Here is a 25,904-nt window from a genome sequence, read left to right on the forward strand (position 1 = left end):
CCAGCTGTTGGATGCCATCTGCAATCCCCTGAGATATTGCACGTGCGACCACCTCCTCCATGGCCTGGGATAACTAAGGTGTGCTGCCGGGGATAGGTCCAGGAGGAGGAAGTTTCTCCTCCACCAGAGAACAGGCTTCCTCCATATCAACTCTTCCAGGGATGAATCAGATGATTTGGGAGATGCCCTGTAAGGATTGGGTGAGAAGCCAAAATCTGCAGGAACCTGGGCCGGTGGTGCTCCTTGCTCCAACAGTTTGTGCCTGGGCATTTACTGCCCTTTAAAACTGCCTCTCAGGGACGTTTTGTCTCCTCTCAGCCATCCTTTCTGCAGCCTTGGAGACCTTCTTGGCTTTGGGCTGTTTCCCCTTTGCAGGGCACCCTGCGCTGTCCCCTTTAGCAACAGGATTGGGCCTGCTACGCTTGTTGGAGGTAGACCGTGTTTGATCCCTGACTTCAGCCACACTATTGCTGGCCATGGTCCACTCCCAGCCCTAACACAGTTTGGTTGAAGATTGAAACCTTGAAGGTGAGGGGAGATGATAGATGGCCCCCTAAATCAGTCAATGTCCTGAGGAACTGGGGCCAGCCAGGGAACAAACAGTTCTGACAAGATTTGGTGCCAAATTGGTGACTCCCAGACGGGCGCAGATCCGCGCTACTTTTAAAACAGAAAAAAGCCTAGTCAGTGGCCAAACGCCCTGTGGCTGCTTGAAATAGTCTTCCTGGGGAGGGGGGAACTGCCTGGAGACCCAGAGCGAGCTCCCAACATTAAAACCCCTCCCAGCGGTGATCTGCTGTGGAACTATGCTGACTGGAGAGTCCAACTTGCTGTCCAAGAACTGGAGCTCCCCAACTGCATCCTTTTAGGGCGACTGAGTTTTTTTAAACTGGGCCTCTAAAGGGAGCAGGAGGCATGGCTACACAAACTTTGAACTCAGTCCTTGGGCAACCCATGCTTGGACACTCCAAGCAGCGCCTAGGAGAACCCATTTACTTTTATATTAAAATATCACTGGTAATTAATCTTTTTGGCAGCCATTTTATTGAAAAATGCCTTTATTACTTTTGATAATGACCAAATTTGTGAAATTGCCGGGATATGCACTTTATTAAGCATAGTGAAATGTTAAAATTCCTTATTGTACATTAAATGCTTAAGGTCATCACTGATCTTTAAATGTTTAACTTTTATTCTACCTAGTGTTTATACAGAAATGGGAAGTGCTTATTACAATTGCTTATTACATCTCTCTCCTCTACTCCCTAAACAGAAACCCAAAGAATGAAAAAATTACTAACTTATTGGCAAGTGTTATAAACTTAAATACATCAATATCACCAGTCAGCATATGCAGTGGCAAATCACTGCAATCTGATGTCATGTTTCTGATAGCCATAAGGAAATACTAAAATAAAATATTAACTGTCCAAGAAATTGTTTTTAGAGATCTATTTTTGATCAATACTGAAATTTTTATTGGTTTTAAAAATACGTACATACCAAATACTATGCTTCTTTACAGAAACTACAAGTATTTAGCCGGAAGAGAGCTCTAACTGTCCAGGCGCCACTAGGGTTACACCTCTATTACATTAGAATAGTAGGTATCAAGCAGAGCTACTTTGCTTTAGTTTTAACAATAATGTCATTGCTACAAAAGATGTAGAATGGAAGAACCCCAAAGCAATTATTCCAACTTGTTTTTCAAAACATTTTGTGGCTCTTACTCCATGAATAAAAGTAGACTTCACTGATTCAGTTTCAGAAAACTTTTGCAAGTAATTTTATTTACAAGGTCAGCGACTTCTGAATTTTGACATGCTGAGGATTTTAATGTGACAGTGAAACATTCAGAAGCACGGAAGGTCTAGTTTACAGTGCTAATTGCCATACAGAACTTGCATGGAGTTTAGTTTTTAGAGAAGAGGAAAAATAAGGAAATCAGATTACACTGATTAAACCATAGAATTTAAATCTATATTCAAACGTTACACATGCAAAGAGAACACCACCAGACTAGTACAACTTCATTTGCTGCTGCATTTGTCTAATATTAACAATTATAAACAGAGCAGTGCAACTGATATTGGGAACAATCCTTACAGTGTTGTTAGGTATCAGGCACAAAGCTTCACTTCTCTTCACACCACTGGTTTTCTTTGCGTACCTAAAAATAAAGACAAACCTTACAATTATACCTGAAGAGCAATATCAAATACGTTTTCTAGATATTTGGATTAATAGCATCCCAGTGATTCAAATTATTTCCCCAATTCAGATGTCTTCCAGATATCAAGTAGTATTTAAAATTAAAGTGTACCATCATATAAAATGAACATATCCATATTTATGGAAACATAGTTATGACTATTTTAGAACTAACTGCATGCATATTTTTAACATTGAGAACTCATTCTGAAAACAGAAAATCAAAGGTGGGTAAAAATCTGGGGTGAAGAAATGGGTTTTATTAGCTTGATTACTGGTTGCAAGACAGTAGCAATTATTTTCAACATGCTAAATGATCCACTGAAATCAAATAGATAAATGGTAGCACTTGTCTAAAAATTTTCTTTGCACTCCATCAATTATAGTGATAGTATTAAAAAGAATTATAAACAATCACACAATAATTCTGTAGTAGAGAATTGGATGCAATTTTTCCAATTGGAATCTAATAAGAATTATAAACAAGTTTCAAGACTGAAACTATAGACTTAGGCTAGGTAACTGCTAAGTGTTTTTCTCAACAGTGCCACTCACAGGCCATGCATATGGTACTGTAGTCTAAACATCTAGATTGTGTCAGGCAACCTACTCTAACTCATCTTTAATCAGCAATAAATAAAAAATTAATAAAATATTTTGCAAGGCATCCCCTTTATCTGATTTTTTTCTTCCTAACATTTTTCCATAAAATTCATTCTCTCTCTCTCTCTCTCCTCTCTCTCTCTCCCCCTCTCTCTCATCGCCCCTACATATAGCAGCAACTATTGGAATAAAATCCATAGGAACTCCTGTATTGGCAATGCTCCTTGCAGAAATTTTGCTTATTTTGCCCTCATTTCTTGGTATCAGAAAGCCTAGGTGAATTATTCTGCAGTACGCTAGCTTCTCTGAGACTTCTTTTCCTATACATGAATGATAGCAAAGGCAGTAAAGGGGACAAATTACAGCACAGATTTATTTTATCCATCATTTGATTTTAATTATATGAAGGCTGAATTGCCAACTACGTATTCGTTGTCTATAAAAAAATAGTTTAGAGTCTTACTGCAACACCAGCTTCACAACAAACTATATATACATTAATCAACAGAAAGCAATTATTTTGGCCTACAGAAGCTAAAATAGTTGTAGGATTAAATAGTAAATAGATTTTGTTTTAAGTAAAAGAGCTTGACGTACCTGGGCTTCCTCCTCCTCAGTGAAGTCATTTTTAATATTGAAAGTCTTGCGGATTTCTTCTGGTGTTTTTCCCTTAATCATATTTGCAACAGTCTTGCATGTCACATCCAGTAAGCCTTTGATGTCTAAGTAGTTTGCAGCCTTTACAGAAAGCAACATATTTTTAAAGACTCTGCAAATCAGTCCTTCATTATATAATAGTGTGCATTATATTTCTAGCAGTAAACATCATAATAGCAACTAATAATAAATGAAATGAAGTCTGGTGTAACTATTTTCTTGCTGATATAGAAATATTATTGCTAATGGCAATAACAAGCCTCTCTCCCATTTAGAGACTTTGTAAGGACTTCCAGTTAAAATTTCACAGTGCTGTTATGAATTTTCTACTTTGGAATACATATTCCATAAGACACAATATATCAGGTTTTCAATTGTTCAACTAGTTTTGCTGAGCTTTCAAAAAGCAGCAAGAACTACAAACCAATAAACATACTTTCTCTTGTTTAAACTTCTGAGATAAACTAAGCAGAATCCCAGCCTTAAATGCTGTTGGCACAGTTAATTATACATACTTTAAGTCCCCAACCTCCCCCAGTCCATGGACTGGCACCAGGCCACAGCATGCCAGAAACTGGGCTGTGCAAACAAGTGAAGCCCCATCTGCAGGATGCAGGCACCACACAAAACCACACCCTCTCTGGTCCGCAGAAAAACTCTCCATGGAACTGGTCCCTGCTGCCAAAAAGGTTTTTTTTTTTTTTGGGGGGGGGGGGGGGGGCTGTTTTAAATTATGTTCATTTAGTGAGTTGCATGTGTTAGCTCTATTATACTCCAATATTTCATTAGTCTGTAAATATCAGCGAAGCAGGATATATACTAAGCCAACTTACCAGGATGAGTTCAAAGAGAGTTCCTTGGTCTACTTTGAGAAATTCTTGATCCCACACAGGGATATCATCTGTTCGTTTCTCTTTGTTCTCATCATCCTCAGGAGGAGGTGGATCATCTTTATGATGGGTACACCACTGAATCACCTTTGGAAATTGAAATGCGTTATGGAAAAGCTCTATAAAATTTGTTTTGTTTTCTACTGCACTAAGCTAGCGCTTTACTAGCATCCACAAAGCTTTTGTATAAACATTGCTTAGCACAATACTGGGAATGTGATTTATGAGTTTAAATAAAAGTCTGTACCATTTTCAAACTAAGCGTGCTCACAATGCTTAAGTACCAATCTTTCAGAGATAGAAAAGTAGAAAATATGAATCAGAGTTCACATATTTCTTATATACTTTATTATTCTGAATTCCAGGGCTAACTACACTAATACAAAGGATTTACAGAAAAATATTCAGAAAAATGAAATAAAACAGTAAAAATGATCAACAGAAATGTTCCTAGTTAAAATAGTTTGGTTTAACTACTTCCTAGAAAAATACTTTCAACTGGAAAATTATTTTCAATAATGTAAAAATAATGCAAATTTCTATTTTTTTATGTCTAAAAATATAGAAAGACTAGGTTAAAGATAAACCCTTTAACAATTTTGCCAGGATATTGCACTATTAACTATATAATGAAATATGTTGTTTTTCTACAACTATTTGAACTATCTTCCAGTACAGAAGCTACTGAATACAAACTACTCTTTAAAAAATAAGCCTAATTTTAAACATTTAAAAAGTACAAAGTTAAAAATAAACAATCTGCCTAAAAGTAAACCAAATAGAAATAATGTAATCAGAATAAAAATTGTACCAATGCAAGTGATAGAAGAAATGGCACAAAATGGACAACAAAATGCATGCCAGAATGCTGTCATATTTGCACTAACTGCAACTTCCAAAGATTTGAGGTCAGCCTTATGTGAGGCGCATTGCAGCAATCTATATAATAAATGTTTTAATCACTCTTAGTATCAATACAGACTTGCATTTTCCAGAAATGATATAGATGTTACAATGGAAAAGCTAGACAATGGAATTTTTGACCAGAGAATTATCCTTCCAAAAAGGAATGAGGGATACAAAAGCACCCCAACTATAAAGACTAATCCATTTAAAGGAGTCAGCTCCAAAAAGATGAACAAGCCTAATTTTTGCAGAGGAATTGTTTAGATTGACCGAAGTAATGTAAAGGCATTTGAAATCAATCTTTCAAAATATAAGTAGCTCACAGAAAATATTCAGTAATATACTACAAGGTTATCATAAAAGACATGTACAATAAGGTAAAGGTTCCCCTCCTGATTCTAGGAGGCGGTGCTCATCTCAGTTTCAAAGACAAAGAGCCAGCACTGTCCAAAGACATCTCCGTGGTCATGTGGCCGGCATGGCTAAACATCAAAAGCACACGGAACGCTGTTACGTTCCCACCAAAGGTGGTTCCTATTTGCATTTTTACATGCTTTCAAAGGTTGGCAGCAGCTGGTCACTCCGTTACATGGAGCTAGGGATTCAGATGGACAAGCTCAGCATCTTAGCCACTGAGTCACTGCATCCCTATTACATGTACAATAGTAAGCCAATAGTTAGAACAACCAATAGTCCAGTGATAGTGAACCTTTTCAGCACCAAGTACCAAAAAGGGAGCGTGTGCGCTCATCTGGGACATAACCTGGAAGAGGAGCTGCCCAGGGGACTTTGCTTTCCAGCCCGCGTATGTGTGCTGGCTAGCTAGTCTTTCAGTTACTGGTATGCATCCACGTGCAACTATCAGCTGGCCGGCGCGCATGCTTGTGTCGGAAAATGGAAGACCAGGTCTTCCAGTTTCCAGCAATGATGCACGCACAAAATCCAGCTGATCATCTGGCATGCATGCGGGCCAGAAATTCGGAAGAGGAATGGGCAATGTTGCGCGTGCCAGGTGACATGGCTCCGCTTGCCACTTCAGCATGCGTGCCATAGATTCCCCATCTCCGCTATAGTCTTATTGTTCTGTGGAAACAACTATTGGATGAATGTCAATAATAAACTGCATAGTGTTTTTTTGGGGTGGGGGGGTGGGGGGGACTCAACCAAAGATGGCCTCATAGCATTAGCATTTACTATTGTACAGAAGTTCAAGATCTTCAGTAAATCATGACATCATGCACAATAAAATCTATTTAATTTGATCCCACAATCTCACAAATCATGTTTTACAATATCACAATAAAAACAACAGAATTAAAACAATCTACATTCCAAATTACAAAATCAAAGAACAGAAAACAAGAGGTGCAGATGAAGTTACAGAAGCTGTCTCTGAAAAAGCTCCATTTTTAATACAGTAGCTTTTTAAGATACTAGAGAGAAGGCCAGTCTGATTTCAATGGGAAGCGCATGCCATTATACTGACACTGCTGTGAAGCAGCACTTTCTAGCTTCAGGTCTCCTAACATCCCAGAAATGTGAGCCAAGGAGCACCTCTTCCATGTTATAACAGGGCAGGCTGACTCCGATTGGTTTTCAAAGTACCCAGGTGTCAAGCCAGGGAGACTTCTATAATTAACATCAGCACTTTACTCTGCAGTATAGGTGTCCCAAATGAATAGGGCTCTGCAGCAAAAACAAGAATATACCCATAAACTAAAATTATAATCCATCTGATTTTTAAACAGAACTGTCTTCCCCAAGCATACTACTTTGAAAGTTCTATATTTCGTTAAAATAGAATCATTACCTTTTTTAGTATAGCAGCATTAACATTTGGAAGAGGAACAGGATCATCATCTCCTTCATCATCCATTCCCAAATCTAGAAAGGAAAACAATGAAAAATATATTAGCAGCCATTTTATTAATACAATTAAGCTAATCTAGCAATTTCCAAAAAACATTCTATTATTCTCTGTAAAGAGATATGAATGAACAGTTTCTACTATTAATAAAATAGAATATTTGTCACTCACGATTGAAATGAGGGGTCCCTAGTGCTCTCTGAGCTTGCTTGTTTTCTTGCAAATGTCATTACTCTAAGTAACATCATCAGGATTACCACTGATGATGTTATCTAGTTAGGGTAATGAAATGCTTGCAAGAAAACAAGCAAGCTCAGAGAGCACCAAGGACTCCTCAGTTTCTACTATTGCTCCTACATCATCATGGGCCATTATCTGGGCCATAAAATATAAAATATTCATAGAAGTAAAGAACTTAAAAGATGTTCTAAGGAAATATGAACAGGATAAGATTGTAAACAGATCTGTTTCTCTTGCTTTGTATTTGAACATAGGCTCAAGATCTAGAAGGATCTTGACAGACTGCAACATAATGCTGACTCATATTTAAATAGTTGTCCCTGGATCCCTCTCACAATTACTGCTATTAAGCCATGTACCATCCTTTCTGTACCTGTGCATTTTAAGACAAGGTTTTTCTTGTCCTAAGTGTAAAACCTTATTTTTTTCATCACTGATTTTTATTTTGTTAGAGGGCCCAGTCTAGCTACTTTAAATATCCACTACTTTTGCCATTTGAGACCTGCTATGAAACTACAAATCCACAGTATCCCACCTACACTCCATCGTGCACATCCACCCACCTGTGTGGCGCTGCAGTCCTTTTTGCTGCCCATACACATATGGCACCACAAACCACCACCACCACACCCATAACATTCCCTGCTCAGGACTTTCTGCTGGCTTCCTCAATGACTTTGTTGGAGGCTAGTAGGCAGTTCACAAATCATGGTTAACATGATCCTAACTTAAGAACCCACAATCCTCACTTAACAATGGCAATAGTGGCTGCCAGGATTGTCATTCCTGTGGTCATGTGGCATATTTTACTACTGCATCATTTAGCAACAGAAATTCCAGTCTCAATTACCACTGTTATGTGAGAACTGTTAAATAATTCAAAACATAACCCATAGTAAACAAATGTTGCAGATAAGAAATAAAGCATGATTTTCTCATAAACTTTACCATCGTATAACATAAATGCATCATTTTATTTAAAATTAGTTGAAGTTTCTGTGTACTATTGTGCTAAAATATAAAAATCTGAATAGAGCTAAATGAGAACTATAAAAGAAATATTATATTTCAGTCTTGCTAAGCTATTATGGTTTTCAAAGCACATAACAATATACATGTCATTACATTCTGAAAAAATGAGATTAAAACAAATATTTCTAGGTTTACACTGAATAGAGCTGCAAGTACATTTTAATCCATTTTAATTGATGGATTTATCTGATTTAAAGCAGCTGTATAATACCCTGAAATAGCAGTGAAGAAACATGGCCAGAACAAGTGGCATAAATTCAAGTACAACACAAAAGGAGGACAGATATATCACGATGCTACAAATGTTTTATATAATGGTAAGAGTGTGTGTGTGTAATCCAATCTTCTGTCATGGTCTCTGTACAAGTATTTGAGGTAGCTGTTCCCTTGTAACTAACCAAACATATGTAAAATTTCTAGAACTTTTGAAGAAAACATAGGAAGTTTACATATTCTAAATGTTGTCATCCACTGTATCAAACGGATAAAGCAAATATTAATTGGGAGTGACAAAGAGACTGAAAATACGTACTTTTATCACACATCACTTTCTGAATATATTGTTGTTTTATTTCTTTATTCAATGAATTTCCAAAAACACAGACCAATGCCTGTCACTCCATAACTATTTTCCACAAAATAGTTAAAATAAAAATTTTCCAGAAATAAATTTTAAAAGTTTTCACATTTTCCCCTCTCTAATTATTACTGGGACAAACAATCACCTGGATGAGTACAACTAGCCCTCAGGTTATGACTGGTTTGAATGGTATTAAATGATTCAATACCATTCAAAGTTATGATAATGCTGTGAAGGAGGTGGGGGGGGGGACATGATAGATCCATGGAGTTCCAGCCATCATAGGGCTCCCATACCCACATGATTACAATCTTAGTTCTCAATACTTGGCTTACAATTAAACCATAGCATGTTGTTGGTTACATGTTCACAATTTCTGATGCTCCATGCTGGCTTTCTACAAGCAAAGACAATGGGGAAAACCAGCAGGAAATAGAAAATTTATGATTACGTAAGGTCCTCAACAACCTACACAATCCTTATTTAACAATGGCTACTGGATACTGCTGGAATTGTCATCACTGATAGTCATGTGATGTTGTTTTATGACCAAATTGATTACAACTGCCGTCATAGCTCAAGGACTATCTATACTGAAATTGACAGATAATGAAATTTAGAAAGTGTTTATAATACAGAATTTATATACGTCACAAATAATCATTTATGGACAGAGAAAAGGGCTAAAGTAATACATTTCTTCAAAATACTGCTTACTCCTCCTACATTCAAATTAACTGTAAAAGTAGTTTGCATTCAATTATAAAAATGTCAAATCCATATTTTAAAAAATCACAGCATAGTCAAGATAAAATTCTGGGAAGAAATCTTTTAAAGATTTCTAGACTCTTTTTCCAAAGTCTCTGAACAATTAATTTAAAAAATAAGTTATCTGGCTAAATTCCCTCATCAATTTTTTAATATGCTGACAGCAGAATTAAGCTGTCATCCTGCAAGGCTTAACTGCTTCCAAAACTTCACAATCTGTCTGTATTACCCTTATTAAGGTGTGGGGGCTCAGCAGTTAAGGTGCTGGGCTTGTCTGCTAGAAAAGCTGGCAGCCAGGTTCAAGATCTAAGTGCCATGTGACGGGGTGAACTCCCATCTTCACCCCAGCTCCTGCCAACCTAGCAGATGGGAAGCATATAAATAGGTACCACTTCAGTGGGAAGGCAACACTGCTCAGCATTCTCTCAATGGCCTTGAAATGGAGATGAGCACCTACCCTAATAATCAAAATACCCTAAATAACTAGCGAAGTAAAATCTGCTGAGACTCCTGTAGCTTTTATTTTTATATTATCTTCATCTTATTGACAAGACTTAACTGTAACCTAATTGCAAGGCATAGTAAAAATTCACTATCACCTTCAAAACAAAAATTTGACAACATTACCCGTACCTTTGCCAAGAAGCTCTTAGTCTCATGAAATCCATTAGGCTGCAAAAACCCTCTTTTGTCTTCCTTCCTTGAAAAGGAAGACATCCCATGATCCCTAAGACTGATTCAGATTAAAATCCAATGTATCAAATTAAAAATGGTTAGGGTGTGGTGTGTGTGTGTAGAGAAAAACAGAAATACAGAAAGCATTTATCTTTTATGATGTTCATACCTTCCAGCATAGTCTTGATTGTTACAGACTGTTTTGCAATTTCAACATCAACTTCAAATATTTCTCCATCAGAGCTCTGTAGTTTAATTGAAGGCATCTGTAAATGAATGAAAAAAAATATTTTACCAGTATTTTTATGTATGACATTTCAGTTATGTAGTTTCATTAGCATCTCCTATTAAAAAAAGACAGTAAACAAAGAAATTTATTTTTTTGTTTTACAATGCTCAATTTCATCCATTCCTGCATCATCATAATGTGGTCAATAAAGATATATCACTTGCCAAATAAGTTTGCTTAAAATTAATGGCTAAAAAGGGAGCTGATCATATTACAACTCAGATTATATTTGCAGTTTTGCCTCCTTAAAAGTAATCTTTATTATGGAATATTAGTGCATAAGACTAAAATACATGTTTTGATTAAGCATTTCAAGCAGCTTATTTAATTTTTTTTAATTTTTAGTGTCCAAAACTTTACTTTCCAATCTAACCTACTGCACATGACAAATAAAAATGTATGACTAAAATTACTTAAAATTTTAAATCTGACTTATATCTAAGGCAGTGTATTGCATATGCTTGTACCTTGCTTCAAAAGCAGACATTCATTTTATAGAATGAGATAACTATTTGGGCATTTTGACATGATTCATGGTCAATGACCTAATTCCAATCATGTGAGCTATTTACCAAGCAACTTTTGAAAATATTACACTTTCAACAAACTACCTGTACACCATCGTTCTTCACTATTTGGAAAACTACTGTTCTGTATTGGGAATTGATCAGGTATCATGAAATGAGCTACATAACCAGTATTGAGTATTTTTAAGAGGAACCCAAATTATTTTTCAAGGTATAGAACCAGAAATCACTAAGTATATAAAAATTCTCAGAATTGTTGAAGTAGTATCCAAATCGTACATAATCCACTGGATGAGGTTAAGCAAAATTCTTGATTTCAACTACTGTGACCTCTTAAAACAAAAGCTTAGTATTCATAAATGTTGCATAGTATTTTGGAGCGCTCAGGGCACAATTATTAAGAGTTTTGTGGTATTTTTCATAAAGTTCCATTAAAATCGATAAGCATTTTAATAAATGTAATATACTTGTAATGTTAAAGTATCAAACCTAACAGTTATAAACATTTGAACTGTGTAGCGATGAATCTGTTTATTCGGCAAACAGATCCATTAAATTGAATGGACACTTTAATCATCATTTAAATCCCATGATTTAGGACATCATTAAATCCTAAGGCTAGGCTTGGATTCAGTCCATTATTGTTACTTTTTTTTTCCAAATGCGCTTAAACCTCGCCAGATTGTTTAAAGGAAAAGCTTCTTATAAGCAGCTTCGGGTTAAACGGCAATCGTGACTAAGCATTTAGGGTACATAAAAAGCCTCTGCATAAAACAAGTGAAGGTAAAGTGCCCGGCTGCTACGTCAGCCCTATACCCTTCATTTCACTCACTATATTGTATTTCTTGCTCGCTCCAGCAAAACACTCTCTCTCCTCTGAAGTATGCACCGTTTGCAAATTACAGACGCCGTCAAGAAACAAAGCACATAGCATCGACTCTTATTTTTAATAAATTTAAAAAAAACGTTATTTCCTTCAATAGAAGAGGAGGGAAACAGGATGGGAAAATGTTCCCACTGGCTCGGGAGGCGAACAACTGTAAAAGGAGTGCGGATTTCTGGAGTCGGTCACCTTCCCTCCCTTCTCCCTCTCCAGGACGAGCCGGGCTGCTGGAAGAGATGGCGGAGGCGGCCTTTCGGCTGCGCGTCTCCGCACCCCTTTCCCGGGGGGAGAAGCCGCCCCCTTAGCAACCACCTGCGATAGGTTCTCAAGCCGCCATCCCTGTCCTCCTTCTCCGCGGCCCTCACAAGCCTCCTCCTAACTTTGTTCTCGCCCCTCACCATCCGCTGAGGAGGCCCGAACCTCAACCAGGCCTCGGCCTCACTCACCGTGAGGCAGAACAACAGCAGCGGCGGCGGCAACGGTAAGCGGCGGCAACGGTGGCGCCTTTTAGCCTCTCCCCCGCAAGACACACCACCCAACTCAAATTAAGGGCGCACTGGAGCGCCTGGCGGCCGCTGCATTTTATAGAATTGGGGCGGGGCGGACCCGAGCCGAGGGCCCAAGCGTTTGTCCCCGCCCCCTTCCACTCCCGGGGATGGGTATGTCCCCTGAGTGCCTGCGCCGGTGGACTCAGCGGGGGTGGATCCCCCGGCTTCATCGTGGAGGGATTGCGGAAGGGCCTTGAGGGGAATAACCTAGTTCGTATAAAAAAGAAGGAGGAGACCCTTAAACGTATTTAGATATTAAGTACCTCGGGGTCCTTCAGGCAAAATCGGAGGCTGCCCGCTACGAGCTCGCTCGTGATCGAGGCTACCTCATAATGATGGCGACGGTGTTACGTCATAATGGGAAGGACAGTTTCTCGTTTATTCTGAGCGACATAATTATATTTTTTTCTTTTCCGTTGCAGTTGGATGGCTATGAAATGCATGTCTGATCATCCTGGATGGTGTGTGTGCGTGTGACTCCAGCTTCTTCTGGTTATTAGTGAGTGTATGTGTGTGTGTGTCAGAGAGAGAGAATCCAGCTCCGTGTGTGTGTGTGTGTGTGTGTGTGTGTGTGTGTGTGTGTGTAAAAGCAAAGGGAAATCATTAAAAAGCGAAAGAATATTTTGGACATGTGATGCAGCATCTATAAAAATATGGCATACTTCACTTACCGTACTCTCCATGGAAAAATTGAAGGCAAAAGAGGTCCAGGCTGAAGAACAACATCATGGCTTCAAAACTTAAGGGACTCGTTTGGACAAAGCTCGGCAGCACTTTTTCATGCAGCTGACAAAAATAGAATTGCCGACATGATCGCCAATATCCGATGATGGATATGGCACAAGAAGGTTAATTATATGTGTGTATTCACAAATGCATCAGACGTTTCAACGTACCCTTGGATTATCATTAAATGAATTGGTCTGTTTTTCACATATCATTGGTAAGAAGCTACTTCTTCATCCTAACGTTAGCACGTGCTTTATATCTTCAGGTAAGATGTTAGTTGCCATTACCCAGGTAGGAGAATTATTCAAGTTGTTTATTTAGCAAGAATACATAATTGATTCATTGGTTAGTCACCCTCCTCTGCCCACCCAAAATAGTAATCAATTGCATAGATGTTCCAATTTTTGAAAAGAGGAAGCCCTGGAAAAGGGCTTTCTTATATAATAGGCAGCACCTCATATACTCCTCTGGCACAATAAAATTTAAAATAGTACATTATGTTTTCTCCTCCTCCCTCTCCACCCCCACCCCCACCCCCAATAAATATCTTGAGAGAAGGATCTCCTGAAAAACTATTTCCAGATAGGAAAGAGCAGATCACAATTAACAGTAAGCCAGTGTTTGGAATTCAAGGTCTCTGTCACTTAAACCAAAGTGTAAATAAACTCTTAGGCAAAAACTACTGCCAAAGCATCCTAAGCTATCTCAAATGAATGTCATGTTTGATATCACAGCAATATTACAATTTATATCCTTACTTGCTACTCCCTCTCACATTTATGCATTAGTCATTCAACAGCAAAGCCTTTTTTGTTACAAGCTGCAAAGTCTCACCTCGGGTACTTGATATAATGCATATTAGTGTCATCAAACACCACCTTCTAATATTTGTAGAACTGGAGTGTTCAATCTTCAAGCATTAAATTTTCTCTTAGGCATACGGAATGAACTGCTGCAAAAAGATAAGTCCAGGTTGATCTAGAGGTATTGTAAATCCAGTACAAGAAATCACTGTCAGCCACAGTGAACTACTTAGCCCAGACATTGATGAAAACATCCAATTCCTCCATCACCAGTACCATCTAGTATAGTATGGGTCAGCGATGGTGACCCTTTTTTGGCTCGCTTGCCATAAGCGGGAGGGGGAGTGTGTGTGCGGGTTGTGTACAGACGTGCCACACCCATAATGCAATGTGCAACACACACAGTGCGCATGCATGCATGACAGGTGCTTCCCCCCATTTTTTTTGCATGCTTTTTTCACCCTTCCCAGGCTCTAGAGGCTTTATAGGAGCCTGGGGACGGTAAAAACACCACCACCCCAGGCCCTCCGGAGCCTTCAGGTGACTTCCCTCAAGGCTCCGGAGGACTAAAAACAGCCCTACGAGCAAACTAGAAGTCCGTTCCTGAACTTCCAGTTTGCCGTATGGCTGGTTTTTTGCGTTCTGGAGGTTTCAGGGAAGCTCCTGAAGCTTCCAGAGGGCCTCCGGGGGAGGGAGGCTGTTTTCGCTCTCCCCAGGCTCCTATAAAGCCTCTGGAGCCTGGGGAGGGCGAAAAATTGCTTTAAAAAGGCTGAACTCAGCTGCACATGCGTGCACTGGCCAGCTGACAGGGAAACGCCTCGCGTGCCCTCGCCATCCCAGGTATAGGTAGTTCTTGTTTAGCAACTCTTTGCATTTATGATAAAAGGTAACTTTGCAATCAATCCTTGCATTTATGATCACCTCGGGCCTATAAAGCAAAGAGAAGTTTAAGTGAGACCAAAACCAGTCCTAATTTCACTTAGTAACCACTTAACTGAGTTATTGGTCACTAAACAAGGATTACTTGTAAGTAAAATTGCCTTTGAACCAAGCATGAGCTCAACAATTTATATTCATATCTCCGTGCATTCTTATTAGTATGAGTTTTTCCTGGAAAACATCTGTATTTCACAGATGTTTCCTAATTAGCTTTCTAGATAAGCTAAAGTTGGCCAAGTACCCCTTGCCCCCCAAAAAGGGATTTAACTATGATTTCCCTTGAACAGCCATGCTAATTATATGATTTTCAAACACGTTAACTCTTAAGAGTATTAAAACATGTTAAAGGCTAACAGCTAACATGAACTTTCATAGATCAAAATCAACTTGTCAGGTTTATTAAATACCACAAGTGTCCCCTGATTTGTGATGTGACTATGTATGTCGTATGTTTTCATATTAGTATGTTAACATAAAATTATAAAAATAGTCCATATTTTATTATGTTCAAGTTATTCTAAACATTTACTATCTGCTTTTTCAGCTGAACAATTTTTCTGCATAAAGCTCATAAGACCCGTCAACAGGCAATTTCAGCTTTCTTTCACTTCAGAAATCATATTTAACCAAAGACAGTAACTTGCTTAGAAAATGTCTGCAAAACGAAACTGCATTGTATTATTCAGTAAAAACAGTGCAAGAAAACTGGTGTTTTAACTGGCTAATTAACAGAAAAAGTTGGCTACTTTTAGCTTATTACCTTTTAAAAAAAAAACAGTGGATGTTTTAGCTGGCATCAAATTTCTATTTGAAGGTGTGGGTTTTTTTAAAAAATATTTGGAGTTAAATTTCTATTCGCAGTCTATATTTGGAGTTATTTTAATTTCTATTAAAATGAATATTCTGGTAAACTGACACTAGGGGGAAATAAAGAGCAATAACGGTGCCAGTAGTATTTCTTTATACTTGTTCCTTTTTGTTTTTTTGTAACTATCTTAGAAAAAAATCTCAATTTTCGAAGTTTTTTCAGGAAACTGAAAATCTCTCTTTCTCTCTCTCTCTATATATATAGAGAGATTTATATGTAGAGTTAAAAAATACCTTGGCTGGGAATTACAGAACCAATTTTCCCTGCTTCTGAGCAGCAACCCTTGATGCAAAAGGCCAACTACTTGAAATTGAAGGGATCAGCCCACTTCATTCCATGAAAAAGTTTCAAGAATCACAAAGTATGCACAACACTTTAACATGCCCTGTGCACATAAGGACTTTTCTCCCAACTTCATTATTCTGTTACTACTTTATTGAATGGTAAGTAAAAACACTAGTTACAAAGTAAGAGGAAATCACTGTTAATACATGTTTTGATTTTCACATTTGAGACAATCAAGTTACAAGTGGCTTGTTGGTATATCCCCATTGTTACACTATTTTCATCATCATTCAACAAATGTGTGATACCAACAATTACAAGTAAGAATTTAACTTCCATTATAATAGGCTCATTTTTTTCCTAGCTATTTAAATATCCCAAGTTCTGTGATCAGAATATATTCAGCATGTTTTTGGAGTATTTAGTCTATAATTTATTCACTGCCTTCTGCTCAAACCAAAGGAAAGTAAATTGGGCATAAGAGGGTAATGTGTATGAGAGACTGCTACTAAGAATGGGTACAGAAATTGATTTATGATCTCTCACCAGTTCCTTCCCATTCTTCATTCAATAGGACAGCAGTAGCCTCACATTCTTTTTTGTTTTTGTTTACAACTATAGCAAAAAAGTAGATCTCATCAGGAACATTGAGGATATATAATTTTTAAGACCATACTTAAGTGAAGTTTGACTTCACAATCGAGACTTTTTCACTTTAAATATACAGTAGAATTAAATGTCAGAATATCTGTTTTGCAGAATAGCTTTCTCCCTAAGTATTTAAAAAATGCTAACAATTATGGCAGTAATTATTTGCCTAGTATATCACAGATTACAAAATCTGATCCTTAGATTTCGATTTTTATATATTGTAATATGTTTCCTGAAAACAGCTTGTTTGTGACTCAGTCTTGTTTGGGTCCTTCAAAGGTTCAAAGAGACATAAAAGCTACTTTTTTTATTAAATACATGATGATATGTGCTTGCAATACAGTTTAAAGTCAACCATCTTCCAAACTTAGTTCACAAGTTTATTATGAAAAATGCTGCAACACGCTCCTGCAGCAACATCTTACAGAAATAAATTGTTCTTTCAAAGTAATTCACTAAGATGAACACATACATGGGACACTTTGTAGAGGAAATGTGTGAGAGAAACAAATGGGAGTGGGAACAGAGTTCAGATGAAACAATAATACAATTAAATTAAATTGTTTCTCTAAAAAACAATAAGAACACAAATAAGAAAAGTCAGTCTTGGTGCTTATTTAAAATGTTCATTAAGCTTCAATGATAGTTTGCTATTCTTATCTACAATCATGCTGGAAAGCTAAAGCTAAATGGAAAGTTACTTGTAATTCACGAAGTGTTAAATGTCTACGTATTAATATTTGCAGTCTCTCAGAGAAAGCAAAAGTAACTACAAGTAGAACTATGCCAGAAACTGATTTCTTGACCAACAATGTTGCTTCAAGCATGCAATGAACTGGTTCATTCTAAAGTGGTCACAGTCGCTGACAGACAAGAGGCTTTGAATTTCAATATGGCACATCTTTTGGTCCATGTGAAAACAGATTTCAATGTTAAATGTTTTCTGACACTTTGGAGTTACTGTTGCTCTTCCCATGTTCCTTTAGGTCAACACATGGTTCATGGCAATACTGTACAAGTGGAAAATCTCATTACAGAAAGTAGTCTGGGGTGCGACGAGTAACATGTGGTTCACCTCTGCGTGGTGCCGGATCAAACTGCAAACTGGAAGAGAGAATTCAAATTTGTTGGTCTATTAATGTTTTTAAATAATCTATAATAAACTTAATACTGTTTGAAATTTCAAAGAACACTTCAGAACAATTTCTTCAGAAGGACAGACAAGCTTCCTTATAACGCTGCTAAGTGTGGCAAAGTAAATGGCAGGAGCCATTTGGGGAGAAAACAAATTCCAAAGGAAGCTCTATTCAGGCACAAAATTAATGTCTTGTCATTCACTGTGTTTATACAAAAAGGAATTTAACCTATTTGTGTGAATCATAGAAGTAAAAAGATTCTTTAACACACGTAGTATTAATATAACAAAAGCAAGTGTTTCTTAACATAACTTAGAGCTTAAACTTGAAAGAACTCATCCAGAAAAATAATTTTAAGGATTGCTGTTAGGTTTTATAGTAATTCATGAATCAATAAATACAACACCCTGAAATATCCAAACAAAAATGTTTTAAATTTTAAAGCTATGCAAATTTAAAATAAATTGGCTATTTCACAAATAATCTCTTCTGAAATACCTAGAAAGACCAGATCAAGCAACAGTGCATATTTATTTCAAGCACACGTGATTGTGTGTGTGTGTGTGTGAAACTTTTAACTAGGAGGAATAAATAATGCACTTTGAACATTCTCATAAATATTTTTAAAATACTTACAATGAGTATTTTAAAGTATCATCGAGCTCCATAATTGCAGCTTGGTTACCACAACGGTAACAATAATTTGGAGCACTAAAAATTGTTACTACATTCCGATCATGACACCAGTTGTATCCCTGAAAAAAGAAAATACGTAATTTTAATAAAATAATATTAGCCATATAAACTCTAGTTATATTAATAAACTATATATTATATATACATATACTGTATTAAAATATATCAAGGTATGATCTGTGTTTGTTTTAAATATCTTAAAACAGTTTAGAGCAGGTCAAAACAAGCTTACCTCCATTACCAGCTGATGAGCTCTTGAAACCAACGTAAGACCATTAGCATGGTTGAAAGTTTCTGAAATATCTTGTCCAAAAGTATAGCCAGCTCCTCGAGGAGAAATTCCCCAGCCACCCCGATCATCAGGATCTGACCACAGCAAATCACACATTGGACCCTAAGAAATATTTCAGCATTATGATTTAGCCTTTAAAATGGAAAATGCCTAATACAACATAGAAACTTCAAAAGGAAACTTTCAAAATGACAATTGGAATGGCTAAATATGTTAGGAACAGTACACTTTTATCCAGTGCTAATGGTAACAATTAGCAGTGATGCTAGAAATCCAGAATTTCTGTACTGCTAAGTTTCCTACACCTGGACATTCTTGGGAATTAAATTACAGCTACTTTTCAGCTACAGCTGAATTCACCTAAAGCTAATTCTTGTAAACAACAATACTGTAAGACATTGTGGCAATGAATGGACTTCTGAGGAGAAAAAAAATCCCAACGTGTCCTTCCCAACACTCTAGCCATCTACAGAAAGAAGTTTGTTTCAGAATGGTGAAAATATAATGCAGAACAGTGAAAATTAGATAAACACTAAGTTTGAGTTGAGATTGCCAATACCGGCAGTCACTACATAACTGGTATACTTCCCCACTCAAGGCAGAAAAGTCAAGTTCATTCTGCTGTAACAATATAACATAACATAATATACAAATCAAGGCTGGAAGATTTCTCAGAAATATGAGAAATTATTCATATTCAGAATCTATTTCATTGTTATAGACAGTGTCGCAATAAGACACTCAAAAAGACATTGGAATCTTTGTTCCACCAGAAGAACTCACAAAATCACCTACTATGAGAACTTATTTTCTACCTAATTTTCCATGTTGTGGCTGCTTTGAAAAGTCCCTCAACCAACAGTGGAGAACATGCGGCTTGTAAGAGAAATTGACTACTAAAATAATTTACCATTCTATTCTGCTGATACCACTTCTCAATAAAAGAGCACTGGACACATCTCTAAATACTAGCAATCACAAGATTCATATGTACGGTAATAGTACCCAGAGAATTTTGTAACAGATTGCAAAAGAGAACTAACCAATTCTGATGAATTTAAAATTAGAACCAGGGTATTCACTTTTAATCTACATAATTCTGAATCCATCATTATGAAAATTAAAAGAAAGATTATGCTACTAGATTGGGGAAATTATTGTCTTTCGGATATTGCTGGACCACAATTCAGGATATCCCTTAATTTGCTCTTTACTTGATAATTCAGTAGCGAGCGTGCAACAAATTCTCCACTTTTGTACTACACTGATTATCATATCAGGATTTTTTGTACAGTACTTAAGTCTTTCGTCCTAGATTGAAATTCTGTGTCTGTTAGTAGGGTTCTATAAACTCCATAATCAATTAATACATTAAAATCAGATGAAACGGTAGGCAGCAATTTTCTTAAGTAATTCTAGAAGGAATTTAAATTATCTCAACAATAAAAGCATTAAAATGAATCGAAATGCGAAATTATTGCCAACTCTAGACTCATCAATAATTTGAAGACTCCAGACTTCTGGAGAATAATAGCAGACTGAAGATGGTTCTGCAAAAAGTGAATTCCATGGGGAAAGGTTTTGGGGAATAAACAGCAAAATGGGTGATTAAAACTTTTATTACAAGTTACAAATATACTCCAGGTAAATTTGAAATAAGGTTAGAGAATCAATTATAAAGAACCTTCCTGCGGAAAAATACTTTTGTTCTGAATTCTTAAAAAAAACTTTTAAAAAATGGACACTAGAGGGAACTAAAGATTATAAAGGAGAAGAATAGTCAAAGTCAACTCACAATTACAGAATTAAGAAAAATGTCTTAACATTAGATACATTTAAGTATGTGGGCCTAGAAATTAATTGTAAGATTGTCTGCCTCTTTAGTCTGACTGTCTTTAAAATATACTACGGAAGAGTAACAAGTTTTACCTGACAAGAATGAAACTGGTTTTAAGATGGATTTAAAAATGACAACCTCCAAAAATAACATAGAAATAGATGTTACTCTGGACACTCAAAAGAAACCAACTTATGTTCTAATAATTAAAAAGGATATACAAATAAACGAAGAGAGTGAAATGGATAAATGTTCTATACTAGATCTACAAAAGAGGCTTGTTAATGTATTGAAGAATTTTGTGAGAAGGGACAAAGAAAAAATAAAAACAAAAATCTAGGATATTTTCTGAATGAATTAAAGATTGTGAAAAGTAAATGGAAAAAAATGTGCAGTTGCTTTATTTGATCAAGGTTGAAATAGATATGTATCCTCAGGTAACCTTTAATGGACTTCTGCTGATACCAGGATTAAACTGATAAGGCTTTATTGTTTACAAATAAAATATTATATATTAGAGGAGATAATTTAATGTATTTTAAGAGAAAGTGGTAAGTTACTAAAATTGTTTTTACTTGCGATGAAGGGGGAGGGGGGAGTCCCTTCTTTGTATTTTCTTTCTCTACTCTTTTTTCTTTTCTATTTTCTTTTCAAGTTTCTTCTTTTTTCTGCATCTTATTTTTTCTTATATCATTTTCTTTTGCTTTTGTATTCATTTTTATTATTGTAATTGTTAATAAAAATTACAAAAGAAAAAATAATTTAAATAGTACCATTAGACATTAATCCCAAGTCAGAATTCAAATTGCATTAAGTTACCTCATGTGGAACTTCTTGAAGACGATCAAGTGCTCTAATATGATCCAGTGTATCTATAGATGGAGAGAGTCCACCATGTAGACAGAAAATCTGTGAAAAAATTGAAACTAGCATTAGAGTAACTTTTTTCTTAATTATCAAAAACTACATTTAGCTGAACATTTTTTTTCCTGAAAGTTATATATGTTTTTAAAAGGAAAACATCTGATTAAAATGTATTTGAACATTTACCCTATTTTGTATTTTTGTTGTTATTAACAAGAAATATTCATATTTTCAACATACCTGTCCATCCACCAAAGCAGTAAGAGGAAGATAGTCAAAAAGATCTGTGAAATATTTCCAGACATTTGCATTTCCGTATTTCCTTAAACACTCATCATAGAAACCATATACTTGGGTAATTTGCCTGCTTTCATGGTTCCCTCGAAGGATTGTGATGCGTTCACGATAACGGACCTATAAAACAAGGTAGTTAGTATAATCAGAGCAATTAAGAGCTTTCATTTTACATTCCCTACCTTGACTTGTCTCTATCTCTATTAACATATATCTTCCACTATCATAATCAGTATTTATAGATGTGGGGAGGAAACGTAATTTTTTAAACATCTCTTGAAGCCCAATTTTAAAAATCTGTATTCCTCCTATCTCATTTTGTTTAGCTTGATAGTACTGATATATAGGAAGGAGGGGATAGAGTACAATCTTATCAGTCCTTGATCTCTTTTCCATCTATGGAAAGGAAGATACAGACTTAAGAAACATGGAATTTCTAACTACAGGTAGTCCTCAACTTATGACCACAATTTCTATCGCTAAACGAGTTAAGTAAATTTTGCCCCATTTTATGATCTTTCTTGCCACAGTTGTTAAGTGAATCACTGCAATCGTTAAATTAGTAACATGGTTCTTAAATGAATCTGGTTTTCCTTTTGGCTTTGCTCATTAGAAGGCCACAAAACAGGATCACATGACTCCAGGACACTACAACCATCATAAATACGAGTCAGTTGCCAAGCACCTGAATTTTGATCACATGACTATGGGAATACTGCAACAGTTGTGTGAAAAATGGTCATGTCTTTTTTTCCCCAATGCTGTTGTAACTTTGGTCACTAAATGAACTGTTGTAAGACAAGGACTACCTACATATCTAAGCATCTTAATTAGTATGTAGGAGTTTCTTTGGATTTTCCATTGCATAATTTTCTCCTTTACAATTTTTATTTTGTGCAGAATTTTCAATAGCATTAAATCCTTACAGTAATTCAGAATATAAACACAATATAATAAAGTTAAAAATATTTGGAAGTAACCCCAACATTTTCTGTATGCTTGTTATTTCTAATGCCAATCTTACCTTAAGCGCTACCAGGAGTGTTACTGTTTCAACAGAATAGTATCCCCTATCAACGTAGTCCCCCATAAACAAGTAATTTGTGTCTGGTGATTTGCCTCCAATTCTGAAAAGTTCCATGAGATCATGAAATTGTCCATGGACATCTCCACAAACTGTTACTGGACATCTTACTTCTTGAACATTGGATTCTTTTGTTAAGATTTCTTTAGCCTGCAATAGAACAAAAAGTCAGCTTAACTTTAAGTAATTTCTGCTTCGGAACAATACTTATCATACATATAAATACAATTCATTTGGACCCATAGCAGCATAAAATAGAAAAATCAAAACTAAAAAACAGCATAATATAAACATAATCCTTAAAGCTGTCAAATATTATTATAACGAGAGTAAACAGCAATAGCAATATCAATATTGTAGTGATGGTAGGTGTTAATACCACTTTATAATGCCTTGGTAAGGCCACACTTGGAATACTGCATTCAGTTTTGGTTGCCACCATGTAGAAAAGATGTGGAGACTCTAGAAAGAGTACAGAGAAGAGCAACAAAGATAATTAGGGGACTGAAGACTAAAACATATGAAGAATGGTTGCAGGAACTGGGTATGTCTAGTTTAATAGAAAGAAGGATTAGGGGAGATATGATAGCAGTGTTCCAATATCTCAGGGGTTGCCACAAAGAAGAGGGAGTCAAACTATTTTCCAAGGCACCTAAGGGTAGAACAAGAAGCAATGCGTGGAAACTAATCAAGAAGAGAAGCAACTTAGAACTGAGGAGAAATTTCCTGACAGAACAATTACGGTAATCAGTGGAACAACTTGCCTCCAGAAGTTGCGAATGCCCCAACACTGGAAGTCTTTAAGAAGATGTTGGATAGCCATTTGTCTAAAGGTCCCTTCCAACTCTGCTACTGTATTGTATTGTATAGGTTTTCAATGTTTCTTTGGATAGTTGAAATGTTCAGATGAAATGGATCCATCTAGATTTCTGGTGGAAGCCTGCTCTAGAAGTGGCTATTATTGCTGAGAACATTGGACTAGACTAGAGAGAGTACCATATATCTTCTGGACAAACAGAAGCCCAGTCTTGTTGGGATTCAATTTTATCCTACTTTTTCCCTATCCAAATTCTACAACTTCTAGCAATAGGTCAGACCTTACACCAGGGGTGAAATGCTACCGGTTCACTGAACCGGTAGTAAAAAAAAAAAGCTTTAAAAAGTTTTTGTTTTTTTTTTTTAAAAAGGTCCAATGGCAGCATAGCTGATTGTCGTACAGCTGACTGTCGGAATTTTTTTAGCATTTTTTTTCTAGGTAGTAAAAATAGGTAATAGTTTACTAGGTAGTAAAAACATGTTTTAAAAAGGTTCTGATGATCAGCAGTGACAATCAGCTGTGTCACGTGATCATAGGAACCTTTTTTTAGTGAAGTCCAGCTGTTTTTGCATTGTGTGTGTGTAGCTTTTGTGTTGTTTTTGTGTAAAGTGTGATAGTTTGATTTGGAGCTCTCTCTGAGGTTCCTACTTTTTGCAGGGGCCATTTTGTGTGAAGTCCAGCTGCTTTTGCATTGTCTGTGAGTCAGTTGTGTAGCTTTTGTTATTTTTGTGTAAAGTGTGATAGTTTGTTTTTGAGCTCTCTGTGACTGTGAGGTTCCTGCTTGTTGCCCTCCTGGTCACATGACCACCAAGCCACACGCTCAGAACCAGTAGGGAAAATTTTTGAATTTCATCACTGCCTTCCACTGTACTTGAAATGGACATATATATCTGAGTAACATCATGATACTAATTATACCTCACCATGGACCAATATATGACTTCTAAAATGCCATGCCTGACAGATTAATATTTCATTCACATATTTCTAAGGTTGCAAAATGAAGTTAGACAGTCTAGAAAGAAACTTAAATCCAATTCTCAAGTGTAAAATAATAATGTGCAAGGTAATTGTCTGCTAAAATGCATCAGGAAACTGTTCAAGATGGAGCAGATCCATATACTACTGCATCCTAAGCAATTACTTTGCAAAAGATTAAAGTAGCAATCGTAACAACAATTTTAACAAATTTAAATAAAAGTATACTAAATTTTTACTACATTAAAGTTTAATAGTAAAAGTAGAGCAAATTTTAACCCAATTGCAAAAAAAAAACAACTTCTCAATTCTAAATTGAAAGATTCAGTTCCCCTAACGATTGCCAGTTAATTATACTTCTGTAAGAAATAGGGTCCTAGCCATACAGAAAAAAATATATTATAAATGTTAATGTGCACACCAACTGCAAGACTAGTTCAAATCTCATTTGTCTGATTAACACTCAATCTCCTTCAGGCGATCTCTCCCCCAATATATGAAAACATTAACAGTTAAAACTTTTGTTGCTTGACAAAACTACAGAAATAGCTGTTTATTAGAAAATGGAAGCCAATGAAATTTCAGAGAAATTAGGGTAAAGAGCATGTTCACATTTTTTGTGTGCAAACAGTGGGTCAAAAAAGAATGCACTTTTCTCATTATGTTATTATGGGCATCCATGACAAATCCAAATAAAAGGGATATACATCTTGATATACATCTTCCCCAGAAGAACTATGAAACAGTACTAAATATGGAAATCCTTCAGCATGTATCAACATCCTTTCCCCAAAACAACGTAGCTTCAGAAAGATCTAATGACTGCACTGTTACCTGACTTTGGTGGCATATTTAATTTGATAAATTACATATAGGCATTTCAAATGGCGTCATCTTTTAGAAGAGCTAGAAATTATCATCTCCAAGGAAAAGGCTACCTACAGTACATGTATAT

General features: G+C 36.3%; 2 protein-coding genes across 2 annotated transcripts in view; both read right to left on the bottom strand.

The window, feature by feature from the left end:
- Positions 1-1,757: 1,757 nt before the first annotated feature.
- On the bottom strand, positions 1,758-12,718 carry SKP1 (S-phase kinase associated protein 1). Its single transcript, XM_032211735.1, has 6 exons — positions 12,575-12,718; positions 10,599-10,695; positions 7,078-7,151; positions 4,305-4,448; positions 3,412-3,552; positions 1,758-2,170 (listed from the first exon to the last, which is right to left on the bottom strand). The coding sequence occupies exons 2-6, from the start codon at positions 10,693-10,695 to the stop codon at positions 2,135-2,137; spliced, it is 492 nt and encodes a 163-aa protein (XP_032067626.1). The 5' UTR covers positions 12,575-12,718; the 3' UTR covers positions 1,758-2,134.
- Positions 12,719-17,243: 4,525 nt separating this feature from the next.
- Positions 17,244-25,904, bottom strand: part of LOC116503536 (serine/threonine-protein phosphatase PP2A-1 catalytic subunit-like) — a 68,622-nt gene continuing 59,961 nt past the window's right edge. Inside the window, 6 exon segments of the mRNA XM_032210000.1 lie at positions 17,244-18,055; positions 18,724-18,842; positions 19,016-19,177; positions 21,732-21,821; positions 22,017-22,190; positions 23,095-23,304. Coding sequence (XP_032065891.1) covers positions 17,983-18,055; positions 18,724-18,842; positions 19,016-19,177; positions 21,732-21,821; positions 22,017-22,190; positions 23,095-23,304 — 828 coding nt within the window. The 3' untranslated portion in view covers positions 17,244-17,982.

This window comes from Thamnophis elegans, chromosome 2 (genome assembly GCF_009769535.1).
Source record: "Thamnophis elegans isolate rThaEle1 chromosome 2, rThaEle1.pri, whole genome shotgun sequence".
NCBI classification, from domain to species: Eukaryota; Metazoa; Chordata; class Lepidosauria; order Squamata; family Colubridae; genus Thamnophis; species Thamnophis elegans.